General features: G+C 43.9%; 1 protein-coding gene across 3 annotated transcripts in view; it reads left to right on the top strand.

The window, feature by feature from the left end:
* Nucleotides 1-23785, top strand: part of PRPF40A (pre-mRNA processing factor 40 homolog A) — a 3102395-nt gene that overhangs the window by 852623 nt on the left and 2225987 nt on the right. For all 3 annotated transcript variants that reach the window (XM_044074905.1, XM_044074903.1, XM_044074904.1), the window contains exon 10: nucleotides 13106-13498. In XM_044074905.1, the coding sequence (XP_043930840.1) occupies nucleotides 13106-13498 (393 nt within the window). The remainder of the gene's footprint in view (nucleotides 1-13105; nucleotides 13499-23785) is intronic.

The following is a 23785-nucleotide window of genomic DNA, read 5'->3' as shown; positions in this document are numbered from 1 at the left end:
ACATGAGGGAGTTGCCTGCCTAGGTGACCCGATGTCAGCCAGTATACAAAAGTCTTCTACTACTGTAAGGTGCGTGGTATGTCTCACATAGGCAGCTGTCAGATGTAGGCCATAAAACTTATGTACACATGCACCATCCTCAGAACTTCTTTCCTGCCAGTCAGATCACCAGTCCCGGATGTCGCTGTGCTGCTGAAATAGTGTTTTTCTTCTAAAAATAAGTGCCCCATTGGGGAAATGTTTGTGCCTTTTGCTGCTGTATCCCTTTTTCTTTTGAGTTAATGTTATCCAAGAAAGGGAAATGTGATTGTGAAAAACAGATTTCACACAAAAATAGTCACTCAGTCTCTCTTTTGTCTTTGCCCCAACCAATCATTCGTTCCCAAGACTCTTGGGAACAGACTTTCCTCACTCAGTTTATTTAGAGAAACAGCTATTGAAAATCCTTGCCAAAAGCCCAGTGGGTAGGTTCCTGTGGCCCAACGACCAAGCCTGCTATGAAGTGGAAGGCCAAAAGGGCTAGGCCTGAAGCTTCAATTTCGCCTCTGCCTGCTGACATCTCTCTCGAGGAGCATGATAGCCCGGAGACGCATTCTGCTCTGGATCCAGATCCTCAGGCTGAGCCCATTTTGCAGGCCGCCTTAGACCCGGATGACAGCATGTCCAGGGAGGTCTCACAGGCATCTGGTACAGATGTCCAGGTGGAACCAAGGCTTATTCTGTCTGAAGGCCCTAGGTTCTTCCTGACATCTCAGGACTTCCCTGCTCTACCCTCTTTTCCTATGCCTCTCCCTATCCCTATCATCCTGGGAAACCATCACACAAGACGCCTGGGATTGAACGTTATAAAACATGGATATTACGTGGTATGGCACACTGTGCCTCCCTTTAGGGGTATCCCACAGCCACGTGCAGAACAGGCACCCCTTTTCCCCCAGGTATTGGAGACCTACTGGAACAGTAAGTATTGCCCACACACCACAAAGGAACAGCCTTCTACTCCCGCATATTCCTAATACACAGAAAGGAAGGCTCCTGGAGACCCATCCTAGATCTTTCCTTCCTCATCGCCTTCCTAAAGGTGCTCTCCTTCAAAATATTCACCCTGCAGTCCTTGATGTCCTTCAAGAATGCAACTACAGTCATAACATGTGGGTTGTCCTGACTCAGGCAGCCCTCGGTCGGCCGGATTCCAAAGTCTGGGTCCGACGTCGGCTGATGTCGCATTTCTCTCCGACGTCAGAGCGGCTGGAGTACATAAGCATCAGCCGACGCCATTTTCTTGAGTCTTTCTTGCTGCGCGGTGCCCGAAGCAGAAGCAATTCGCAAGTGCCAGTCGGTCAGCTCCTGTATTCTACGACAAGTCATCAAAAGCTAAGTACCCGTGGGGACCTTTTCTTGCCTCAGCTGATGTCAGAAATTACTGAAAAAGTTAACAATTGTCTTTCTTGTGGTAAACAAATACCTCATAAGGATTTCCACTCTTACTGCCTCCCTTGCCTGGGCCCAGACCACGACGTCTCGGCCTGTGTAGCCTGTTCTCGCTTCAACAAGCGCACTCTCAAGCGCCGGGCGGAGTTTGCTGAAGATTATTTCGGCGATAATTTTGCTTACACCATGCCGTCGGATCTTGCGACATCACAAACTCCCAAAAAGCGAAAAGACCGGGACCAACATCCTCGGCCCGCCTACCACCGACTCCACGCCAAAACCTAGCGAGTGCTCCGGTTCCCTCTGAGACGGTCTCCACTGCTCTGAACCGAAGACACCGATTACCGGCGACTCCGATTCCAGACATTACTCCGACGCCAGTTATAGATTTTCCTCCGGATACAAACCGAGGAAATGCCCGAGACCATTGCTGTAGACAAGGTCACTCCTGCACGTGGAGCTGCCAGGCCCCTATGGCCATGTCTATTAAGGCCTACACTAGGGCTAAGGCAGCCAGCAAAACAAAGCATATTACTTAAATCCTTACCTCAGCCGACTCCAGAGACACAAATTATGTCCATGGCTGCTGATTTGATTTCCATGATTAGAGGTTCACAGGCCCATCCTGAGAGAGGATCCCAGCCTCCTCCTGATAAAAGGCCCCGGGTTGAGCCCTCTGATCCTACTCCTTCAGATGAAGATTCTGAGGGCTCTGTCCACTCAGATAGCCAGGAAGAGCTCTTCCAGACCTATGAGGACTCGGATGCAGAAGATTCCATCCCCTCGGCCTCCCCTCCTGAGGATATTTTTTTTGGGGAAGTTCTGCACACCATGAGGGAACATTTCAAGTGGCAAGGTCAGGAATATTCTGATTCTAGGAAACGCCTTAGGACTTTCCTTAAGAAGCCTCAGCACAGGCCCTTAGCTATTCCTCCTGTACTTGATGTTCTGGATGATTTGTATTCTGACTCTAGTGCTACCCCTGATTCTCTTCCTCCTGCTCCAGCCAAGCCAGACCGGTATTACAGGGTCCCAGAAACTCATTCCCATTTATTCAGGGCCCATACTGCTGATATGGAAACTATTTCACAGGGGCCTAAAGGAGTTTCAGCCTCCACCTCAAAAAATCCTTTGCCCTCCAACAGGGAAGCTAGGTCATTAGAGAGATGGGGCAAAAAGGTTTACACATCCACTACCTTATCTATGAGAGCTTTAAATTGCCTTTTTCATACGTTACAATATCAGGATTATCTGTTAGAAGATTTACAAAAAACATTAACCACTCCTGATCCTTTAGACAGGAAGACTTTGCAGGAAGCTGTACATAACACTCAGCAAGTAATCAATCACTTCCTGCAGTGTGGATATGATGCACTGGAAGCTTCATGTAGGGCAGCTATGACAGGGGCAGTCATTCGTAGACATGCTTGGTTAAAAGATCAACCTCTACCAGATCATGTAAAAGCAAAACTTCTGGATGCACCTTTGGAAAAGAACAAGCTTTTTGGTGCAAATGCTAAGGATGTGTTAAAGACCATCGAAGAAAAAGCAAAATCAGTACAGACTGTGAAAGATTTCCTCCAGGTTCAACCCCCAGATTCAGTAGGAATTGGCCTTCAAAAACTGGTCCTTTCCTAATCCAGAAAAGTTTCAAAGGGGTAAGAACAGACGTGGCCGAGGAAGAGGCCAATACAGAGGCCCTTACAGGGGACGACAATGGCAGCCAGGAAACCAAAGAAGTGACGCAGGGTTTCACCTGCCCCACAACCACAACCTCAATGACTTTCCTCTACTACCGCCTACCAGGGAACAACTAGAAGCTCTTTTGATGGAAATTATCTCTGTTTGCAGAAAACTGGCACAGACTGACAAAGGACAAATGGATTTTGGACATTATAGACCGAGGGTACAGGTTTCATTTTCATACCTTACCAAGAAAACAAGGCATGCCAAACCTACCACAAAATCAGAGGGCAGAGGCTATCAAGCAAATCACTCTGCTGACTCGAATGAAAGCAATAGAAAGAGTTCCACAACAAGAACAAGACCAGGGGTTTTACTCAAGACTGTTCCTTGTTCCAAGAAAAGAATCTCAATGGAGACCAATACTGGACTTGTCCGCATTAAACACCTTTCTCATAGTACCAAAGTTCAAAATGCTGACTCTACAGCAACTCCTTCCCATGCTGGGCAAGGGGTCGTGGCTGATTACTCTGGACCTCAAGGAGGCATACCTGCATGTCCCTATCAGACACAGCTGCAGAAGATACCTCAGATTTCTTGCAGGGCCAGACCATTATCAGTTCTCAGCATTGCCATTTGGCTTATCTACTGCGCCCAGAGTATTTACAAAATGCCTGGCTTCAGTAATTGCTCATTGCAGGCTCCAGGGTATACAAATTTACCCGTACCTGGACGACTGCCTCATACAAGTGGACGACAAATTGATGTTGACAAAAAACCTGGATTATGTCATACGATTACTTCAAGCTCTGGGATACACAGTCAACTTCCAAAAGTCAAGACTGCAGCCATCCCAGCAAATAATCTTCTTAGGAGCCAAACTAGACACAGCCTCTCAGATGGCTTACCTGACAGAAGACAAGCAAGAGAAGTTAACTCATTACTTCAAAGGTTTAGCAAAACTCACCCAGATGACTGCAAGGAGATTCCTACAGGCCCTGGGTTACATGGCATCCTGCATTCTCCTGGTTACATTAGCAAGACTACACATGAGAGAGCTTCAATGGTACCTAAAAAGCATTTGGTCTCAACACAGCAACAACTTGGAGACCATCATACCACTCATTCCATGCCTACAAAAGGAATTCCTGTGGTGGGCCTCGGTGAGCCAGGCAAACACAGGTATGTCATTCAAAAAACCACAGATTACACAGACCATGACTACAGACGCCTCAGACCTTGGATGGGGGGCGCACATGGAAGGCAGGTGTATACAAGGACAGTGGTCTCCAAAGGAAACACATCTGCATATAAACCAAAAGGAAATGCTGGCAGTAATGCATGCCATCGAGGCTTTTCAACACCAACTCCAGCAAGGCCATTTAATGATACGGACAGACAACACCACTGTGATGTGGTACATAAACAAGCAGGGGCACCCATTCTACCCCTTTGCAGACTGACAATGCAGCTTTGGGAGAAATCACTGAGCCTAAACATCCAGTTATTATCCCAGTTTGTTCCAGGAAAAGACAATGTGTTGGCGGACAGCCTAAGCAGGAATTTCACAGATCCACACGAGTGGAGGTTACATCCGAAGGCCTTCAGACAACTCACTTCGACATGGGGCAAGCCAGAAGTGGACCTATTTGCCTCTCACCTCAACCATCTTCTACCAAAATTTTGCACAAGGACATGCCATCCAAAAGCTTGGAAAATAGATGCCCTCTCATTCAACTGGAACTCCCTAGCAATCTATGCATTCCCACCTCTGCCACTGATAACCTCAGTATTACTAAAGCTCAAAGCAGAGAAGCCCAAGGGAATCATAATAGCTCCGGACTGGCCAAGACAATACTGGTACCCACTACTACGGAGCATATGCCACCCCAGGAGGTGGGCCCTCCCCCAGTGGCCTCTACTTTTGACTCAACACAATTTCGAAACACTGTATCCAAATCTTCTGACACTGCAGCTAACAGCCTGGGAGATCCCATAAATAACTTCAGCTTATCTCTCTCCAAGGAAGTTCAGCGGATACTAACAGAGGCTCGAAGACCATCCACCAGAAAGGTTTACTTAGCAAAGTGGAAAAGATTCAGCAATTGGAATACCAGCAAGGGACATGATGCATCATTGTTGAACATCCCACTCATCTTGGAATATTTGGCAGATATGTTAAAGAACGGCCTCTCATATTCTTCCATAAAGATACATGCATCTGCTATTTCAGCTAGATACAACACTGATCCTCCTTTTTTTTCTCACCCCTTACTAAGGCAATTCCTCAGGGGAATCAAGAACATTAAGCCGCCAAGAAAGGCCCCAGTGCCAGCCTGGGACCTCAATTTTGTCTTAGAAAAACTGACTCTACCTCCATTTGAGCCAGCAGCTTCAGTTGACTTGCAATTTCTCTCATGGAAGACAGCTTTCCTGTTGGCAATTACCTCAGCAAGAAGGGTTTCGGAGCTACAGGCCCTAATGGCAATACCACCCTTTATCATTTTTCATAGAGACAGGGTTTCATTAAGGACCAACCCTACTTTTATGCCAAAGGTGGTTTCTTTAAATCAAGCCATTCATCTGCCTGCTTTCTTCCCCAATCCTGAGAATAAGGGGGAAAGACTGTTGCATACCTTGGACATTCACAGACAACTTCGATACTACCTGGACAGAACAAAGGCCAGTAGGAAGTCTGAACAACTTTTTGTAGCTTACGCCCCTGCAGTCCAAGGAAAAGCAATTTCAAAACAGACTATTTCTAAATGGATTGGACATTGCATCAGATTCTGTTATTCCTTTCATGGAAAGACTGTTCCAGCTAATGTCAGACCACATTCCACCAGAGCTACAGCCACCTCTACAGCATTCTTAAGAGGGGTGCCTACCAAGGACATTCTAGAAGCTGCTACATGGAGCTCCGTGCATACATTCTCCAAACACTACAATCTCCCTCTATACTCCAGATCCAGAGCAGGCTTTGCTTCGGCAGTCCTGCAGGGTTTGATTGCCACACCATCTTTTTCCTAGAGCGTTCCTCCTCCCCCAGCTAAGCTATGGTATTCTACCCACATGTTATGACTGCAGTTGCATTCTTGAAGGACATAGTACAGTTTTGTACCTACCATAAATGTAGATGTCCGATAGACATGCAACTGCAGTCGGATTTTCCCTCCCTCCATACCCCTCTATGCCTAGGATCCACTCCTATCCCTGTTACTCTTAGCTGGGGATATCTGTTATGGTGTATTTGTTTTATTGCTCATTTACTTGTTTGGAATCCTGTTTTTGTCTTCCAATTTGATTACAGCCTTCCTTGGAGGGCACCTGGCATCTGGGGCAAGAAACACTGAAGAAAATGGCGTCTGCTGATGCTTATGTACTCCAGCCGCTCTGACGTCGGAGAGAAATGCGACATCAGCCGACGTCGGACCCAGACTTTGGAATCCGGCCGACCGAGGGCTGCCTGAGGCAGGACAACCCACATGTTTTGACTGTTATGACTGCAGTTGCATGTCTATCGGACATCTACATTTATGGTAGGTACAAAACTGTACTTTTCCTGTGATCCTCTCACAGGCCTTTCTGGCATCCATAGACACCAAAGGCACCTACCTGCACATTCCCATTCATCCCAAATTCAGAAAAGTTCTTAGTTTCTCAGTGGCATCCTGGCACTTTCAGTTCTCAGCCTTACCTTTTGGTCTTTCCTACAGCCCCAAGAATTTTCACAAAATGCTTTGTCCCAGTAATCACACTCTAAGGCATTCACATTTTCCCTTACCTGGATGACTTCCTGTTCCAGGCAAACACCCTAGATGATCTGCAGACGAACCTCCAGTCAGCCATTGTAATCCTACAAAAACTAGGATTCACAATCAACTTCAAAAATTTTGCCTTCACCCCATCCTAAGATCATGTCTTTCTGGTGGTGCAGATTCCATATAGACAGGATGATCGTGCTTCTTCCTCCTCAAAAGGCACAGGAGCTCTGCCAGACCTTTTCAAACCTCCTTCCCCTGCACCTTTTGTCAGCAAAGGAATTTCTCAGGATCCTTGGACCGATGGCTTCCACCATACTATGCTGCCTCTGGCAAGGCTTTATATGGGGGCATTTCAGTGGTTCCTGAAGTTGGTGTGCACGCAACATTTCCACCCTCTGGAATTTCAAATTCCATTCCTGCCATGCTTGAAGAAGGAGCTTCTTTGGTGGATCCAGCAAATGTCTCTCAACCTGGGACTTTCTATCCAACCCTGTACACCGATGTTTCAGGTGCTGCCTTTGGGGGGGGGTGGTGCTGTTTGGGTCCCCACACTGTGCAAAGGCTGTGGTTTCCCCCCTCAGAAAAAGGATCACATAGATGTAAAATAAATGAAGGCATTGATTCCAGCTCTTCAGCCCTTTCAGTCCCTTCTCATCCCAGGTCGATTGAGGATCTACCCAGACAAAATGACCAAATCCTTAATCCTGTGCAGGTTAACTTTATAGGTTTGGGAGCTAGCCCTCCAAATTCAGATTTCCCTGCAGGTGGTTTACATCCCGTCCAGTCAAAACTCTGTGGCAGACACCTTGAACAGGTCCACAACACATGCCCAAGAATGGATGCTTCACAGGGATGTATTTCTGGATATAAGTCCACCAGTGGTGTATTCCTCATATAAACTTCCCCCTTCAGAACAGGCAGCTACCAAGATTTTATGCCAGGGAACCTCACCCCCTGGCATGGAAAGTGGATGCCCCATCAATATCCTGGAAGGGGAAGTTTCTGTATGGATTTCCTCCTCTTATGCTCATTCCGAAAGTCCTGCTGAAGATTCAGCAGGACAAACCAAAATTCTTGGTGGTATCTCCCTATTGGCCAAGAGAGCATTGGTTCCCCCCTTCTCCTGCACTTAACCAAGGGCAGTCATCACAAGTTACCTCACAAAGTGGACCTACTCACACAATGCAAGGACTCTGTCATCCACACACACTTGGCAACTCTATAGCTTACTCTGTATGTGATAGAGCCTTGATACCTTTTAAACACATATTCTCTGAGGAGTTGCTGCAAGTCCTGCAGAAGGTCAGAAAACTCAATACCAGGAAATATTACCTATCCAAATGGGAAAGATTTTCGATGTGGTGCCTTTCTTGTAACCTGGACCCACTAACTGTGAATCTCCCTTTGGTTCTTTCATACCTATGTGAGTTGCTTAATACTGGCCTAGCTTATTCATCTGTAAAAGCACATCTGTCAGCCATTTCTCCATGTCTGCCTCTTTCACCCCCTTTAGCTTCTAGATCTGAGGCCAAACACTTCCTTAAAGGCATCCTCCACAAACTTTGTACTAGAGAAGCTGACCCTCGCACCCTTTGAGCCAGATTCCTCTAGCTCCTTAAAACACTGCACCTGGAAAACTGTCTTGCTGCTAGCCCTACCTTGTGCCAGAAGGGTCTCTGAGCTCCAGGCCCTGATGGCATCTCCCCCTTTTTTGATATTCCACAAATGCAGGTTCTTCCTTTGCACCAGTCCCAACTTTATGCCCAAAGTGGTTAATTAATTTTATTTAATCCAGGCTTATCCACCTATCAACCTTTTCCCTAAAACACTATTGAGAAGATATTAAACGTATTTGATGTGCACAGACAACTCCGATTTTACCTTCACAAAACTAAACCTATTATGAAATCAGACCAGCTGTTTGTCTCGTTCCATCCCAGGGCTCTGGGTCTACCTCTGTCCAAACAAATCTTTAACTGGATTTCCAGGACCATTACTTTCTGCTATGCCTACCATGGGAAACTACCTCCCTGCTCAGTCAAAGCTCACTCCACCAGAGCAGTGGCCTCCTCTGGTGCCTTTCTCAAGGGTCTAGAGACAAATTCTATACTAGAGGTGGGTACCTGGACCTCTGTCCACAAACTTTAGCAAACATTACAAGCTGGATTCCATCTTCAGATCTTTGGTTCATTTTGCCAGAGCCACTCTTCATGGCTTGCTGGAAAATTCATCAGCTAACTCCACCTCCCTCTCTGCACGAGCTTTGGTACTCTCCGTCATGTAAAGAATACTGCAACAGATGAATAGAAGGACATAGAATAGTTGTGTAAGAACTTGCCATAACAGTATATGTCCTCTTCTCTTGTTACAGTATTCTGCACCACTCCTCTTCCCTACTTCTCATGATTCTTGGATGTATTGACTCTGTCTTCCTTGGACTCCCCTTCTGGGCCTTCAGTTCTGAGGATTTTGTGCACATGCATCACTTTTATGGCCTACTTCCGATAGCTGCCTAACTGAGACATGGCACGCACCTTACAGTCGTAAAAGACTTAGGCATACTGGCCGACATCGGATAACTTTGGCAGGCAACTCCCTCATATAAAGAATACTGCAACAGAGAAGAGAAGGACATAAATCATTGTGTTAAGTTCTTGCACAACTATTCTTTTCATTTGTGGTAATATTGTTGCCTGGTTGGATGTATGCTGCTGAGATGCATATAGATTTATTGTGGTTGATTTTGAGGTAAATCAGAAGTTAAGCATTATTAAATTTTGGGATATTTTGATGAGCTGGAGTTTATTTCTAAATTGTTATAAATAGAAATACTACTTGTTCTTTTAAGATTTTTGTCCATTCTGAGTATGTTAAAACATGGGGAATAGTTTCATTGTTAGTTGCTTCTTGTTTTTAGAATGTCTGAGGAGTCAAAATCTATATATGCATGGATATCATTGCATTTTGTTGTAGATGCTTCTGAGGTTAATGTTGAAGAAAATGAGGTTAGTTTCATTACCTGATTGGAAAATTGTGTTGGGCGCATTGGAAAGCAATGGGTTGGCCATGGGTAGTTGATGTGCGAGTCCGGGGTTAGGGTGAATATCTGCACTAAGTTTCAGGATGGAGTTGGGGTGAGTAGAGGTGTGGAGCCATTTGCATTTGTATCTGACTTTCAGTACTGCTGAAAAAGTGCTCTTCTTAACTTTAGCATGTATATTGGTGCAAAAAAGGAGAGAGCCAGGAAGAGGGTTTTGTGATGCATGTGTATTTGCAATGGAGTTGGGATATGATGTGGGAATATTATGGTGCTATTTAGTGAAGTCAGGTAGTGTTGAGTGTACATAAAGTAGTAGCAGTTGACTTATTGTTGTGCGTTGAGATGGTGAGATTGTAGATGGTGGGTAGATGAAGGCTGAGGTTTGGTAAGATGACTATGTTTTATAGTAATAAAAGGAGTATTATGAGAAATGGAGAGAGAGAGAGGCATGGTAAAGGGTAGGGAGATTTTTGCAGGGTAGTATATAGTTAAGATAGTGAAAAATTGTTAGGTTGTGTGCAGAAAGCTGTATGGTATAAGTTTGTAGGTGGGGGAAGGTGAAGAAGTGAGTGGTATATAGATACAAGAGGAGGTGAAAAATGTATACTGATGAGAAGGATAGCAGTCTAAGGTAGATGTTATAAGCAGTGAGATGAGCATCTAAAAAAAGTGCTTTTTTGGTACTGGTTTGTATGTATGTGTGAGAAAGTGATGATAAATGTATATATAATCTAGAAGTGTGCTTTTGTGTATGAATGGATGGTTAAAGGTGTTGGTAAGCAAGAATGTGCATGGGGAAAAAGGGGGTTGAGAAAGTCCATATATATATATATATATATATATATATATATATATATATATATATATATATATGCTTTTAACGTGTTGGTTATATGTGCTAAATTGTAGGAGCGGAGGGAATAAATGTTAAGGATTGTTTGACAGTGAGATCAGCAGTTAAGGAATTTCTGAGGAGTTCCACTGATCAGCTTTGTCCTCTTCTGAGGGCACTTGACAGATATGGAATTTCTGTTCCAAATACCCTTCCATTGAATAAGTTGATATGTAACTCTGGTTCCTGGAGACAGGGCAGGGCCTTCTCTATGCATTCCTGTTCTTCCTTTTCAGTCCTACCAAGAATGCCACTCAAAGCGTCAAACAAAAGTTTGGAATTTTTATCCATATAACTTCACTAACTCCAAGGGGATTCTCGGTTCTTTATGTGCACAGAGAGTTTGAGAGAAGTTTGCTTTTGCTAACACTGCATAGGGGATCCTTAGTGTATCCATAGCTGAAGACCCACAACAGGGAAGAATTCTTTCCAGCGATCAATGGCATACTGGAGCCTGGGAGGTTTAACATTAATATGTCTTGCCTGGCTAAGTGTAAAAGTTTTTTGGTTTTCGGTCTGATGCTTCTCTAACCAGCTGGAGCCAGCATCTATACCTACTACACATCTTACTTGCACATATCATTTCCAGATACTTAACAGGAGTTTCTGAAAAGCTCCTCGCTTTGTATACCTCTAAAGGTTTGTGCGATAGCCATATAGGGTTTTTTTCCCTCTGAACTCCTCTCTGCTTTGCTTTTCTACTGTCAAGACAGCTCCTGTAAGGATCTCCCATATTAGGACCCCTCTTGAAGGTTATCCCTTTTCCTTGTAAGGGTCTTCCATATTAGGCCCCTCTGGAAGGTTATCCCTTTTCCTTTTGACTTGAGCTTTGTTATAGGGGCAACAAATGGTACAACTCACTGTTTATGTTCCTTTTTTGGTTGGTGGCTGTTAGAGGTGCTCAAAGTGTTTCTAGAATCCTTTTTCACAAGGCTAGGCTAGTTCCTTGTGTTGACTACTTTATGACAGAAGTCTTTCAGCTTTTCCCGGTTATGGGTTGCCACAGCAGAACTCCGGTCCACAGGCAGCTGTGATATTATACTGAAAGAACTAAAGAAATAAGACAAAACAAACTTTTATATCAGAAGGACAAGATATACCGGTGTTCATTGTCTGCATGTCTGACTGATTTGTTACCTTCAGGGGTGGTCATAGGAGGAGGCCATGTAGGAGCATATGCCCCACAAACAACTGCAGATGCTGCTACTTTAAAGTGTTTACTCTTGAGTATCTCTTGAGAGAGCGTTTTAGGTCACTAAACATGCAGTCTTTGAACATTGCAGAATATTTGGTGATCTAGAACAGGGTAAGTTTTGCTACGGCATTTCTAGTATGTCATGCTCCATTCCTTGGTCTGGAGTTAGGCTACAGCTTTATAGTACTCTTCTGATGTTTGAATAATTATACATATATAAGGAATTGTGCTACAGCAGTGATCCTTTTCTGATTGTCATAGTGCAGATGTGTGAGCATGCTCACCATTGCATTTGATATTTGAAAGTCAGGATCACTGCTACGGTGTGGGCTTCCATTCATGAACTTACTTCACACTCCTTGAAAGATCACAAGATGGTGGTAATTACTCTCCCCTTTGATGCAAGGTGTCCTGTTTATGTACTGGGTGAGAAGATGAGAGGATATGGCCGAACAGGCTTTTACCTGTGGTAATTTTCATGTAAAAAGAATTATTCATCAGAAGTGAGCCAGTTAATGAAACCTCTGCAGTTAGGTGAGTATACTTATTCAACTGTATTTTCTGTTTTTTCTGGGTGGGGAGTGGGGGGGGGGGGGGGTAACCGGAGAGTTATGTCCTCCCTGTAGCAAACATTAGAGTATATTAATAGTTGTAATAGCTATAATGGTTCCCTCGTTATATGCCGTACATTTTTCAATGGATTACCATGTTGCTGTACAAAAATTAATCATCCGCGAACTATGCTAAGCTGAAATTTGTTTCAGGCACTCATGTAGGCCAGAACATAAAGTGTGGAGTTATGATCTGTGCCTCACTGTTTGTAACAAGGGTTAAGTGAGTGACTAACATTTGCTTATTACTTAATGTGTTGCCTTTTAATATGATAAAACCATTGTTTTTAGCATTTGTGACTTTAGTTTCAGCATGTAAATGAATATCCTTTTGGTTCTTGCGAGTTATATAATACTGGTATACAGTTTGTTTCACAGACTTTGTATGGCATGCTTTTTGAAGTGTGCTCTGTTTTTGTATTCCTCACCTTATTTATTGAGGTCCACTATATAAAGTGCTCTTAACTATAGCTATCTTCTGTCTTGCAGCAAACAAGAAGAATTAAGTGCTCCGCCCAGCACCCCCACTTCGATTGTAGAAACTCCAGTTGTTACTGTTCCTGCTGCTGTCGTTACAGCTGTTGCTTCACCTGTAACTCCTGTGGCTTCTGTTGCTGTTGCTCCAGTCATTTCTCCTGTTATTCCTGCTACTGCAATTCCCTCTGCTGTTGTTCCTGCTACTGTGTCAGTTACAGCAGCAACACCAATTTCCTCTGTCACTTCTGCAGTAACAGTAACAGAAAATGCTGTAATAGAAAATGAAGTAACATCAACGGTTGAAAATGAGGACAGTGATGCTCCAACTCCTGGGCCTGCTTCAGAGGAGAATGTGGAAGTGGCCAAGTCAGTGGAAGAGTCCATTAAACAGGAACCTGTGGAAAAGTATGTAAAAGCTATTATTTGCTACATTTTCTGTGTCTGAAAGCGAATAGTGTTTTACTTGTGATTATTAGCCAGTTTACAAAACAAAGTGTACATACATATGATGTAATTAAATGCTTTTCTTTAAAGCTGCTGAGTATATAGAATAACCTTGCAAAAGAAATGATACAAGTAGAATGTCTTAGTTTAGTATTGCCCCCTCTTTCCAACCAAGAAGGACACTCTGGCTGAAAAAAGTTGGACAACTTTATTTATTGATTTATTTTATTAATTTAACATTTGCTTGCCAGGAAAGTCTGACTTGGAACAATGCCAAATTTCAGCGGCGGCCAGTGGCGGACCCCTCCAGACGCATGTTTTTGAAACATTGGAGAAAATCGGACCCAGGGGGAACCCACTTGAACGCAGGGAGGACATGCAGACTCCACACGGAAGGCACCCCAGCCTAGAATCAAACCAGAGAACCTCTTGCTGTGAGGCGACAACGCTACTGCTGCACAACTGCACCGTCCAAACTTTACTAATGTTTTGGTGATAAGGATGCACTTCCTTTCTGGTAGGGTGGATTGGCCCATTGAAATATTTTCAACCACAATGTAGACCATATGCAAAGTAAATTGCATACTAATGGTTGTGACCAGTCATGTTTTCATTTCATTCAGGGTAGATTCATGTAAAACATCTATAACTGTTTACAAAATCACCCCCATATATGGGAAATTTCAAACTTGAAAATGCTGATTACAGTTAAATTAAATATAGATAATTGCGTTAGAGCCTGCATGTGTGCAAGGTTTTTGTGTGCTTTAGCATTACTGGGATAACCCCCTAAATATTTGAAATCCTTGGTGTAAGGTTTGTTTTTCCTACCGAGTATTTACTTGGATTGCAAGAACATGGTACTACATACCCTTTTTGCTCTTGTGCAGGGGTGTCCCTCAAATATTCATATTTGTACACTGTAAGGATCGTTGCCACAGGAATCGTGCATCTTTTAGGGATAAATTGAGGGTGACATCAGTCGTAAAGCCAGATCATTTTAGCCATCATGCAGTTTTGCAATCTCAAGCTGGGTCTTTTGAATAGCAGACCCAACTGTAGAAGAACAGCTGATGTCCTCCTCCCGTTCTTTTTTTTTTTACTGCACAAATTAAACATTCGCTTTGATCAATTACATTTTAAACTGGATTTCTGTGGATTGGGTTTTAGCAGTGTACCTAAATCCGAAATTATTTTTGGGTCAGAATGTAAGTGCATTTTTTTTCTGTTTCTTTTGTGGGTAAATGGTATCCCTAGAAAAAGTTGCCAACAGGTTCTGTTTTGGCCATTCAGTTTTCTGCAGAGTTACTGAACTCCAGTGTCTTTTATTTTTTTGGTGAATATGACAGAAAATTGGATTTTTCTGCTGCTTGCTGCTTTAAAAAAATGAAGTAAGACTCAACCTTTGAAGGCCCAAGACCTTTTCCTTCAGTGGTTTCTAAAAATTAGTCAGTTAGGCATGCAAAGTATAAGTTAAGGAACTTAAGTTGTAGTTGACGATTCTATGATAGTTGTGTTTGTCAAAGTGGACCATTACTTGTCTAGAGCCTGGAGTCTGAGTTCATTACTTGCTCCCCAGAATAAAGCCCCTTTTGAGGGTTCTCTGTTCTCAAAATGCATATATATTTTTAGTGGTTTAAAGAAAAATAGTAAGGCTGTGTGTAAAACTTTTGTCGGAAAATTGTGTCTCCAGGATATCACTTTAGATGCATGGGTTTGAGCCTAGAATCTGCTATTGTTTTGGAAACTGACAGTGCTTCTTGTGTTTCCTTGGAAGCTGCAGTTTTTTTTTTTTGCAGTTTTAGTGGAATATTCAGTGGTCAGGTGTCTGTTTAGCACATACTTGAACAAGTGTTAACTATTTTTCTGTATAGGAGTAGCTGCCCAATTGCCAAGTTGTCATAGATGTGGACATGTAAGACTTGCATTGCCAATCTCCAGAAGTCAGAAGCTGCTTTGTGTATGGGTTACAGAAAGATAGGACCAGGAATGTTTTCGCTATTTAGTTTCTGGAATGTACCCAACTGACTTTCTTAGAAGGTTCCAAGTAAGAGAGAACCCACACCTTCATCCTAGATTTTGGGGGTGTGGAGGAGCGAGGCAAATTAGCCTACTTGGATCAGATGTCTCTTCCTGTTGTTTTCAGTATTGAAGATGATCAGAGCTGTTTCATGTGTGGGTTCTGGTAAGAAACGATCCATCTTTGGTAACTAGTAGGCCTTGAGCAGCAGGCATTAAGACAGGCTGACACTTAAATCTTCAGGCTTTCCAGCTCTTCCCTTGGCTCCCATCATTCTGCTAGACTCCCATCTTTGCATTTCTTCATTGCTGACTCAGTTTGGAAATGAGAGAAAGATTCAGGGTTTTATTTTTTCAATGCAAGTATTCCTTTTAGTTGATATTTATGCTCCAGAAAATTACTGTTCTCTCTAGTTGCTCATTGTTGTGTATTTTTCCCTTTCCTGTAAATTTTAAAAGTCTGCATCCCTCCCTTCTTCCATTCAGCATTGGTGTGCAAGCCTGTATCCTTTATCGATCTCAGCACCATAACAACACATTATTTGAATTCTTTACATGTTGCCAAGATGGTTAGTACAAATATTTATTTTGTCATGGCAAACACAGCACAGCCAGCTGTCTGATTTGCAAGGGTCTTAAGCAGGCAACAAGGTAAAGATGCATGCAGAAGCTGTTGATGTGTCTTATACAGCAGGCCGCCTCAGCCAAACAAGCCAATGTAGAATCTGACTCAACAAAAAAAGGCAGATAAAGCCATCCAGTGGTCTAACAAAAGCCTGTTAACTGCTTAAAGGCTATGATTCACATTCACCAAGTTCTAACACTGGCAAAGAACCCAGTGCCCCTATCAACTAGCCATCCAATTTTAACTTGCACCTTTTTGAAGGGTTTGATATCAAACCCCAAGATGGCCATTGCTGACTCTGAGATGCAGGACATGCTGACTACCTTGCGACCATTGGAAGTCATGAACACTAGTCACCCCATCTTCCCTGTGCCCACAGTCACTTGAGCACAAATAGGCTGCCCCACGTTAGGCCTTTGTACCTGTAAGTTTTAAAAGTCTGCATCCCTCCCTTCTTCCATTCAGCATTGGTGTGCAAGCCTGTATCCTTTATCGATCTCAGCACCATAACATCACATTATTTGAATTCTTTACATGTTGCCAAGATGGTTAGTACAAATATTTATTTTGTCATGGCAAACACAGCACAGCCAGCTGTCTGATCTGCAAGGGTCTTAAGCAGGCACACTTTGCAAATGCTAGTGAACAGATATATTCCGATGTTCTTCGTGTTTCACTGTTGCAGTCATCACATTTGGGTTATCCCTGCCATGGTAGCCCTCGGCCAGCCAGAATACCAAAGGCTTAGTATTTTTTCATCACTTGCTGTCACTTCCGGACTGACGTCAGGTCGTCAGTAGTATAAAGTAAGGCAGCCGACGCCATTACATCAGTCTTTCTTGCCAAGGAGCCCAAAGCAGAAGCAGTTCGCATGAGTGCCGGTCGGCCGCTACCTGAGTTCGTCTTCCGAATTGAAGCTGACGTACCCCGTTGGAGATCCTTTTTTCTTGCTCTAACCGATGTTAGAAAAAGTTAACAATTGTCTCACCCGTGGAAAGCAAATACCACACCAAGACTTTCATTTTTACTGCGTCACTTGCTTAGGCCCAGACCACAACATCCCTCGCTGTCACTTTTGTGCTTTAATGCCAGAACTGTACGTCATCAGGCACTTATTGTAGCTAGATAATTTCACTTACAGTCCTCTAATTCCAATATGGCTTTGGTAAGCCATCCGACAGCAGATCTTCTGAAAAAACGTAAAGATAAAGACAGACAGACTGAACAGTTCCAAACCTACCAATGATGCTTCTGTTAAGCTAGTAGTCAGTTCTCCAGTCCTCAGTGAGGTGCTTTTGCATCCCCTGATGCCCGCTTCTTTGGATTTGCAGGCCACTACTGAGGCCCTTTCAGAGTCCGGCATGCTGCAAAACCTTTCTTTGACTAAGGATCCTACGGTTGTTTCACCCTCGGATGGGGCTGGAGCCGCTGAGCAAGCACCGGCTTCCGAGGAAGTACTTCGCACTACCGATTCTCATCACAAACTGACTTCTTTTGCGTCTACCATTCTTTCAAAAACTACCGAGTTTCTACAGCCCAGGGTACAAACCACATCCAAGAAACTGACGGCCCAATCTCGGGCACCTGCTTCCTTGCCTCAGTCTCAAATGCTTAAAATGGCGGAAGACCTTATCATGCTGATCAGGGGAAACCAAGCTTACCCCTTCCAAAAGGAAAAGATCTGTCCCCAGTAGTTTTGTCTGAACAGGAGTCTGATGTCTCTGATGCATCTGAATATGAAGACATGCAACCCCCTTCTGCTTATGAGGATTCTCATGCAGAGGAATCCATTCCTTCAGCCTCTCCACCTGAGGACTATTCCTTTGGGGAAACATTTCATACCTTAAGGGAGCATTTCCAATGGGAATGTCAGGACTATTCTCAGTCTAAAAAGAGACTCTGAGAATTCCTGGATCTTCCACAGCATGGACCCCTGGCCATTCCCCCAGTCCTGGATGTTGTGGATATTTTTCTGGAATCCAGTTTGACTCCTGACACCCTCCCCTCCTGCACCCAGAAAACCCTGACCAGTATTAGAGTTCTTGACTCATGCAAATTTATTTTCAAAAACCCTACTGCTGACCCTGAGGTAATTTCTCAAGGGCCCAAAGGAATTAAAGCAACCTCTGCTAAGAATCCCACCCCCCTCAGATAGGGATTCCCGAGCATTAGACAGATGGGGTAAAAAAAAGTGTACACCTCTGCTACTCTTGCTATCAGAGCAACATACCATGGAACTCCTCAAACAAAGTGTCTTCCTTTCCTGCTTGTGCAGAATATAAAGAGTTAATATATTCTGCAAGTCAAGTTACTAAGCATACCTTACACTGTGGTTTTGATGCCCTAGAAGCTTCTTGCAAGGGAGCAGTCACCAGTTCTGTACTTAGAAGACATGCATGGCTTAACGAACAGCCCTTGCCAGACCATGTTAAATCTAAATTATTGGGTGCACCCTTGCACAAAGGTAACTTATTTGGCACTAAGGCAGAAGAGGTCACTGCATGGCTTGCAAAGTGGATGCCCTATCCTTCCCCTGGGTCAATCTGTTGGTCTATGCATTTCCTCCACTACCTTTCATCACCAGGGTACTGCTCAAAATAAGGGAGGAAAATTCAAGGACAATTCTTATTGCTCCAGGCTGGCCTCACCAGCACTGGTACCCACTGCTGCACAGCCTGTCCCCACTGCCACCATGGCATCTCACTCAGAACCCAACCCTCCTGACCCAGAGGGAAGGACAGTTCATGTATTCCCAATTGCAGACCCTCTATTTGGCAGTCTGGCTTATTCCCTGACCATTGATCAATCTGCCAACCTCACTAAACAGGTTCTAGATGTTGTACGTGACGCCAGACGCCCTAGCACAAGAAAGTCTTATGCTGAAAAATGGAAAAGGTTCTGCACCTGGATTTAGGCCAAGGGAGCCGATATGGCACAGCCCTCCCTACACCTCATACTGGATTACCTAGCTGACCTGCTACATAGTGGTTTCTCCTTTTCCTCTATTTAAAATTCATGCCTCTGCTATCTCTACTCATTTCCACACTGAGCAGCCCCTTTTCTCACACCCTTTGATCAAACAAGTCCTAAGAGGGGCTAGCAACTTGAAGCCACCCAGAAGAGCACCCACCCCAGCTTGGGACCTTACTTTTGTGTTGAAAAAACTCACCCTGCCACCCTTTGAATCAGCATCTTCAATAGAGCTAAAATTTCTTTCCAGGAAGACGTCTTTTCTTCTGGCCATCACTTCAGCCAGAAGAGTCTCCGAGCTACAAGCACTCATGGCTGTGGAGCCCTTCATCATATTCCATGCTGACAGGGTTTACTTCAGGACTAACCCATCCTTCATGCCCAAAGTGGTGTCCAGTATGGCTCTCAACCAATCCATTCATTTGCCCACCTTTTTTTCTAACCCACAAAACAAGGGGGAAAGGATCCTGCACTCTCTTGATGTGCACAGACAACTCGGATTCTATCTTGACAGGACTAAACCATTCAGAAAGTCTGGTCAATTACTGATTAGCTTTGCTGCAGGGGCAGAGGGCAAAGCCATTTCCAAACAAACAATTTCCAATGGATAGCACACTGCATCCATTTCTGTTACAAGCAACATGGGAATCCTCCCCCTAAGGGGGTCAGGACTCGCTCCACCAGAGCAGCCTCCACCTCTGCAGCTTTCCTCAGAGGAGTCCCCACCCGGGACATCCTGGAGGCTGCCACCTGAACATCTGTTCACACTTTCACCAAGCATTACCACCTGCCTACTTTCTCCAAATCCAGGGCAGGCTTTGCCACTGCAGTCTTACAGGGCATCCTAGCCAGCCCTTAGTTTCTTTGACTGCCTCCTCCCTTTTTCTCAGCTTTGGGAATCGACCCAAATGTGATGACTGCAGCAGTGAAACACGAAGAACATTGTACAGTTGTGTACACTTAACATAAATGTAGATGTTCGAGTGTATTCATTGTTGCAGTCCTGGTTTCCCTCCCTCCATCCCTCTCTTTTTCTCTGTCTCTCTCTACTTACAAGGAACATTTTGGTATTTACTTTCTACTGGTGGGGGTTCTTCCACCATAACCTGGCTCCCACTTGGGGGGCTCCTGAAAGGGAAATAAAAACTGATGTAATGGCGTCAGTTGACTTATTTATACTATTGACGACTTGACATCAGTCCTGAAGCGACGGTAACCGACACAGAAATACTAAGCTTCTGGTATTCGGGCCGGCCGAGGGCTACCCTGGCAGGGATAACCCAAATGTGATAACTGCAACAGTTAATACACTCAAACATCTACATTTATGGTAAGTGTACACAACTGTACTTTTGGAGCACACTTCAGACTGCCTTGTTTTATGTTAGGTAGGTAGGCCTGTTAGCAGGTCCTCTTGTCAGTATGTTCAGCATATTTTGCTCTGGTACAATATCTGTCACTGGCCCAGTAGTTTGCACTGTTAACTTGTAGCTTGCTACAGACATCATCCTTTTCTCCCTTGTTCTTTGTCACTAACCCAGACTTAGCCCTAGCACTTGCCTGTGACTGTCTGATTGGTGTTGGTGTTGATGATACCATATGCTGCTCAGCAGGCATTTGTCAAAACTGCTGCAGCTGACTAATCTGGCATCACTGCATCTGTTATCAGTGCACCTCTTTTCAGCACCAATGGAACAGCTGTTTTCAGTGCAGATGCTTTAGCAAGTCTACCTGCTGTTGTAGTTTTCTGTAGATCATGCACAGGAAATTATTCATGCATCTTCCTGCAGATTTTTCTGCCAAAAGAGGCTACAAAATACTCCTTGCCCATCTGAGTCATTTGATCCCTGCAACAAAAAACCAAGAACCAAAGTAGTAGGTAAAAAATAAAAACAGCACAGACTGAGAAGTTTAATGTACCACAAGCAGCATAACCACTTTTGTCCCAAAAGGTAAGGACTGCATCAGATATAATCATTTAAAAAGTGTAGCCTTATAAGGATATAGTAATTAATCATATGGTACAACAATCTAACCAATAAAAAATTATACCAGTGTTTATACACACAAACTCACACACATTTATGTATTTATATATCTATATGTATGTATTTTCTCATCACCACACAAGAAATATTACATTAAATATGTAAAAAAAATGTATATTTGCAGTATAAAAATTACAAATTAAACTAAGTATCCCTAGAGCTTAATTGTAAGATACCATTAACTGAGTTCTTGTCGTTCAAGCCAAGGGGAGATGTTGCATTTAATTTAATTTGACAAAATAATTCTCTAGCTTCAGGAATTGCTCCCCAATATCCACCCTCCCCCAAAAGACCAAGCATAAAGCCAGATACAGATGTCCTCTGTGGAGCCCCTAGTGACAGACAAGTGCAGCAGAGAGGGCCATGCCTGCTTTGAGTCGTACCCTTTGATGATTCAAAGTGTAGAGAAAGTGCAGGAAAAAAGTGGCCTGCCAACACCATCCCATCCCTCAGAGAAGGCTGTAATAAGCCTTTTCATTCATACCTCAAGAGCTCCTGAGTGACTTCACCCTCAATACATATCTAAGATAGTTTTGGATGTTGCTGGCATTGTAGATTTAGTGCTCAGAATGTTGGATAGGATCTTCCAGCTGCCCAGAGATTGGTCAGTCTAGTCAGAGACTCCCTAAACCAAACCCCCATCATATGAGAAGTGGCCCTAAAAAGGGCTACTCCCAAAAGTGTCGCTGTCCATCCAGCATATGTGTGGATCAGTAGACCTATCTGTCAGCTTTTCCTTGTGTCTGTGAAGCTCTACCTGTCCTTTTCTCAAGAGAGAGAGTCCCCAATTTTTTTTTTTTTTTTTTTTATCTCTGAGCAACTACTTAAATTCCATTCTTGATTAGATGTCATGTGGTTGACCGAGATGTTGGTTCATGCCATTGTCCATCTTTCAAACTGTCTTTGCTTGCACCATTCATTGTCTGTGGAGGGAATTGATTGGGATTTTTCTGTCACATATGCAAGCTGGACTGTTCTTGATGACAGACTGGGACTTTAGGATGAGTTTGTCAGCTGTCATCAAGACGTCTTACTTCCATCTGCAGAGTACTGTGCAGATCGAATGCTATCATACCATCTTTTGAGATTGAAGGCTGGTGGTTAATGCTTTAGTGTCGTCCTATTTTGACTACTGCAGTATTCTTTACCTGGGACTTTTTGATGTGATCTGGCTTGCATTGCAGTGGGTGAAAAATCCCATTGTCAGACTTGGAGTGGTACTCCTAAAGCTGTGCTGCAGGATATTTGGTGATTGCTGGTTACAGCTTGATGTGCTTTTGTGATTCGTATTCTCTCTCACTGTGTTCTGCTCAGACCTTATCTACACACACATATTGCCAAGGCAACCATGTTTGAGGGGTGGGCCAGGAAGGATGGGACTGAGTGGCTGTTGCTGGCTTGACCCATCCTGCGGAGAAGGCACCAGCTCTTTATTGCTGTTTGGATGACACACGACATGAGCACTGGGGGGTACAAGCCTACAGAGCACGCATTGCTTAACTTGGTGTGCCACCTGCTGGGATTAGCAAGCACACAAAGCTGTGCTTGTTGCCTGCTGTATGCAGCAGTAGTGCATTTTTAGTGAGTTGTCGCAAGGATTAGGGGCTCCAAGAGGTGGGGGTGAGCAGGGTCTGTGTGATCAGCTGTCTGAACCACTTCTAATGGAGAGTCTGGTTGACCACTAGGTAGGGACTGAATGGGTCAAAGGACTTTTGCCCTGTGTAACAAAGTCCTTCTACCAGTAGACAACCGGTGGCAAACATGGGTTATACGGACTGTTGCCTTGAGCAGCAAGAGGCAACATTGGCACCTGTCCCTAGGGAGTGAGAACAAATAAAGGTTGAATACAGGTAGAAAAGCCATTGGGTTTGTCTAGTAAATGGCAGTGTCAGGTGCTCAACTGGTAAGCATACTCCTTTTTCTGTCCAGAAAATCAGAAGGCTGTAGGGTTATCTTCCCTTGCCTAGTACTTGAATTGATTTTCCAGTAGTGAGACTGCAGTGCAGCATTGGGGATTGGGGGGGGGGGGGGTTAATACTGGACTGTTATATATAGATACACACACACAGATATACATACATATAAAAAATATTTTGGAGTTTTTGGTGTCGTCAAGCTTTGTGCACCTGCTGCTTCTGCTACCCCTAGTGTTGAGGTACTTCTCTTTTACCATTGTTGAGTACCATTGCTGGTATTTGGTGTTAACATTGTTGATAGTCCTGTCTTATTTCTTCCTTTTTGGTAGTTGCTTCTGTTGTTGCTTACAAGCTGTCTAAAAATCTTGGTTTAAAAGGGGCTTATCTTGTGAGCACATGGTTTCTAATTCATGCTGTAAGTCCAGTCTGTTTACTGCCTTGGAGCAGGGTGTCAACACTGATTGTAACATTTGTGCAGGATTTAATCATTGAGCACTGGTCAAGAGCGGGAACAAACTTGTATTTTGAGTAGCTTGCTTCCATCTTCATCTTCTAGACCCCCCCCCCCCCAAAGAAATGTTCTGAAACCTCCAAGGGGATTCCACTGGCAAGGTTAAAATTTTGAGGAAGCATTCCCCCAGTCACTGTCATCCTACTTCAAGCTCTGCTC

This window comes from Protopterus annectens, chromosome 6.part0 (assembly GCF_019279795.1).
Source record: "Protopterus annectens isolate FY-2018-M chromosome 6.part0, PAN1.0, whole genome shotgun sequence".
NCBI classification, from domain to species: Eukaryota; Metazoa; Chordata; order Ceratodontiformes; family Protopteridae; genus Protopterus; species Protopterus annectens.
This window is presented reverse-complemented; position numbering and strand designations above follow the sequence as displayed.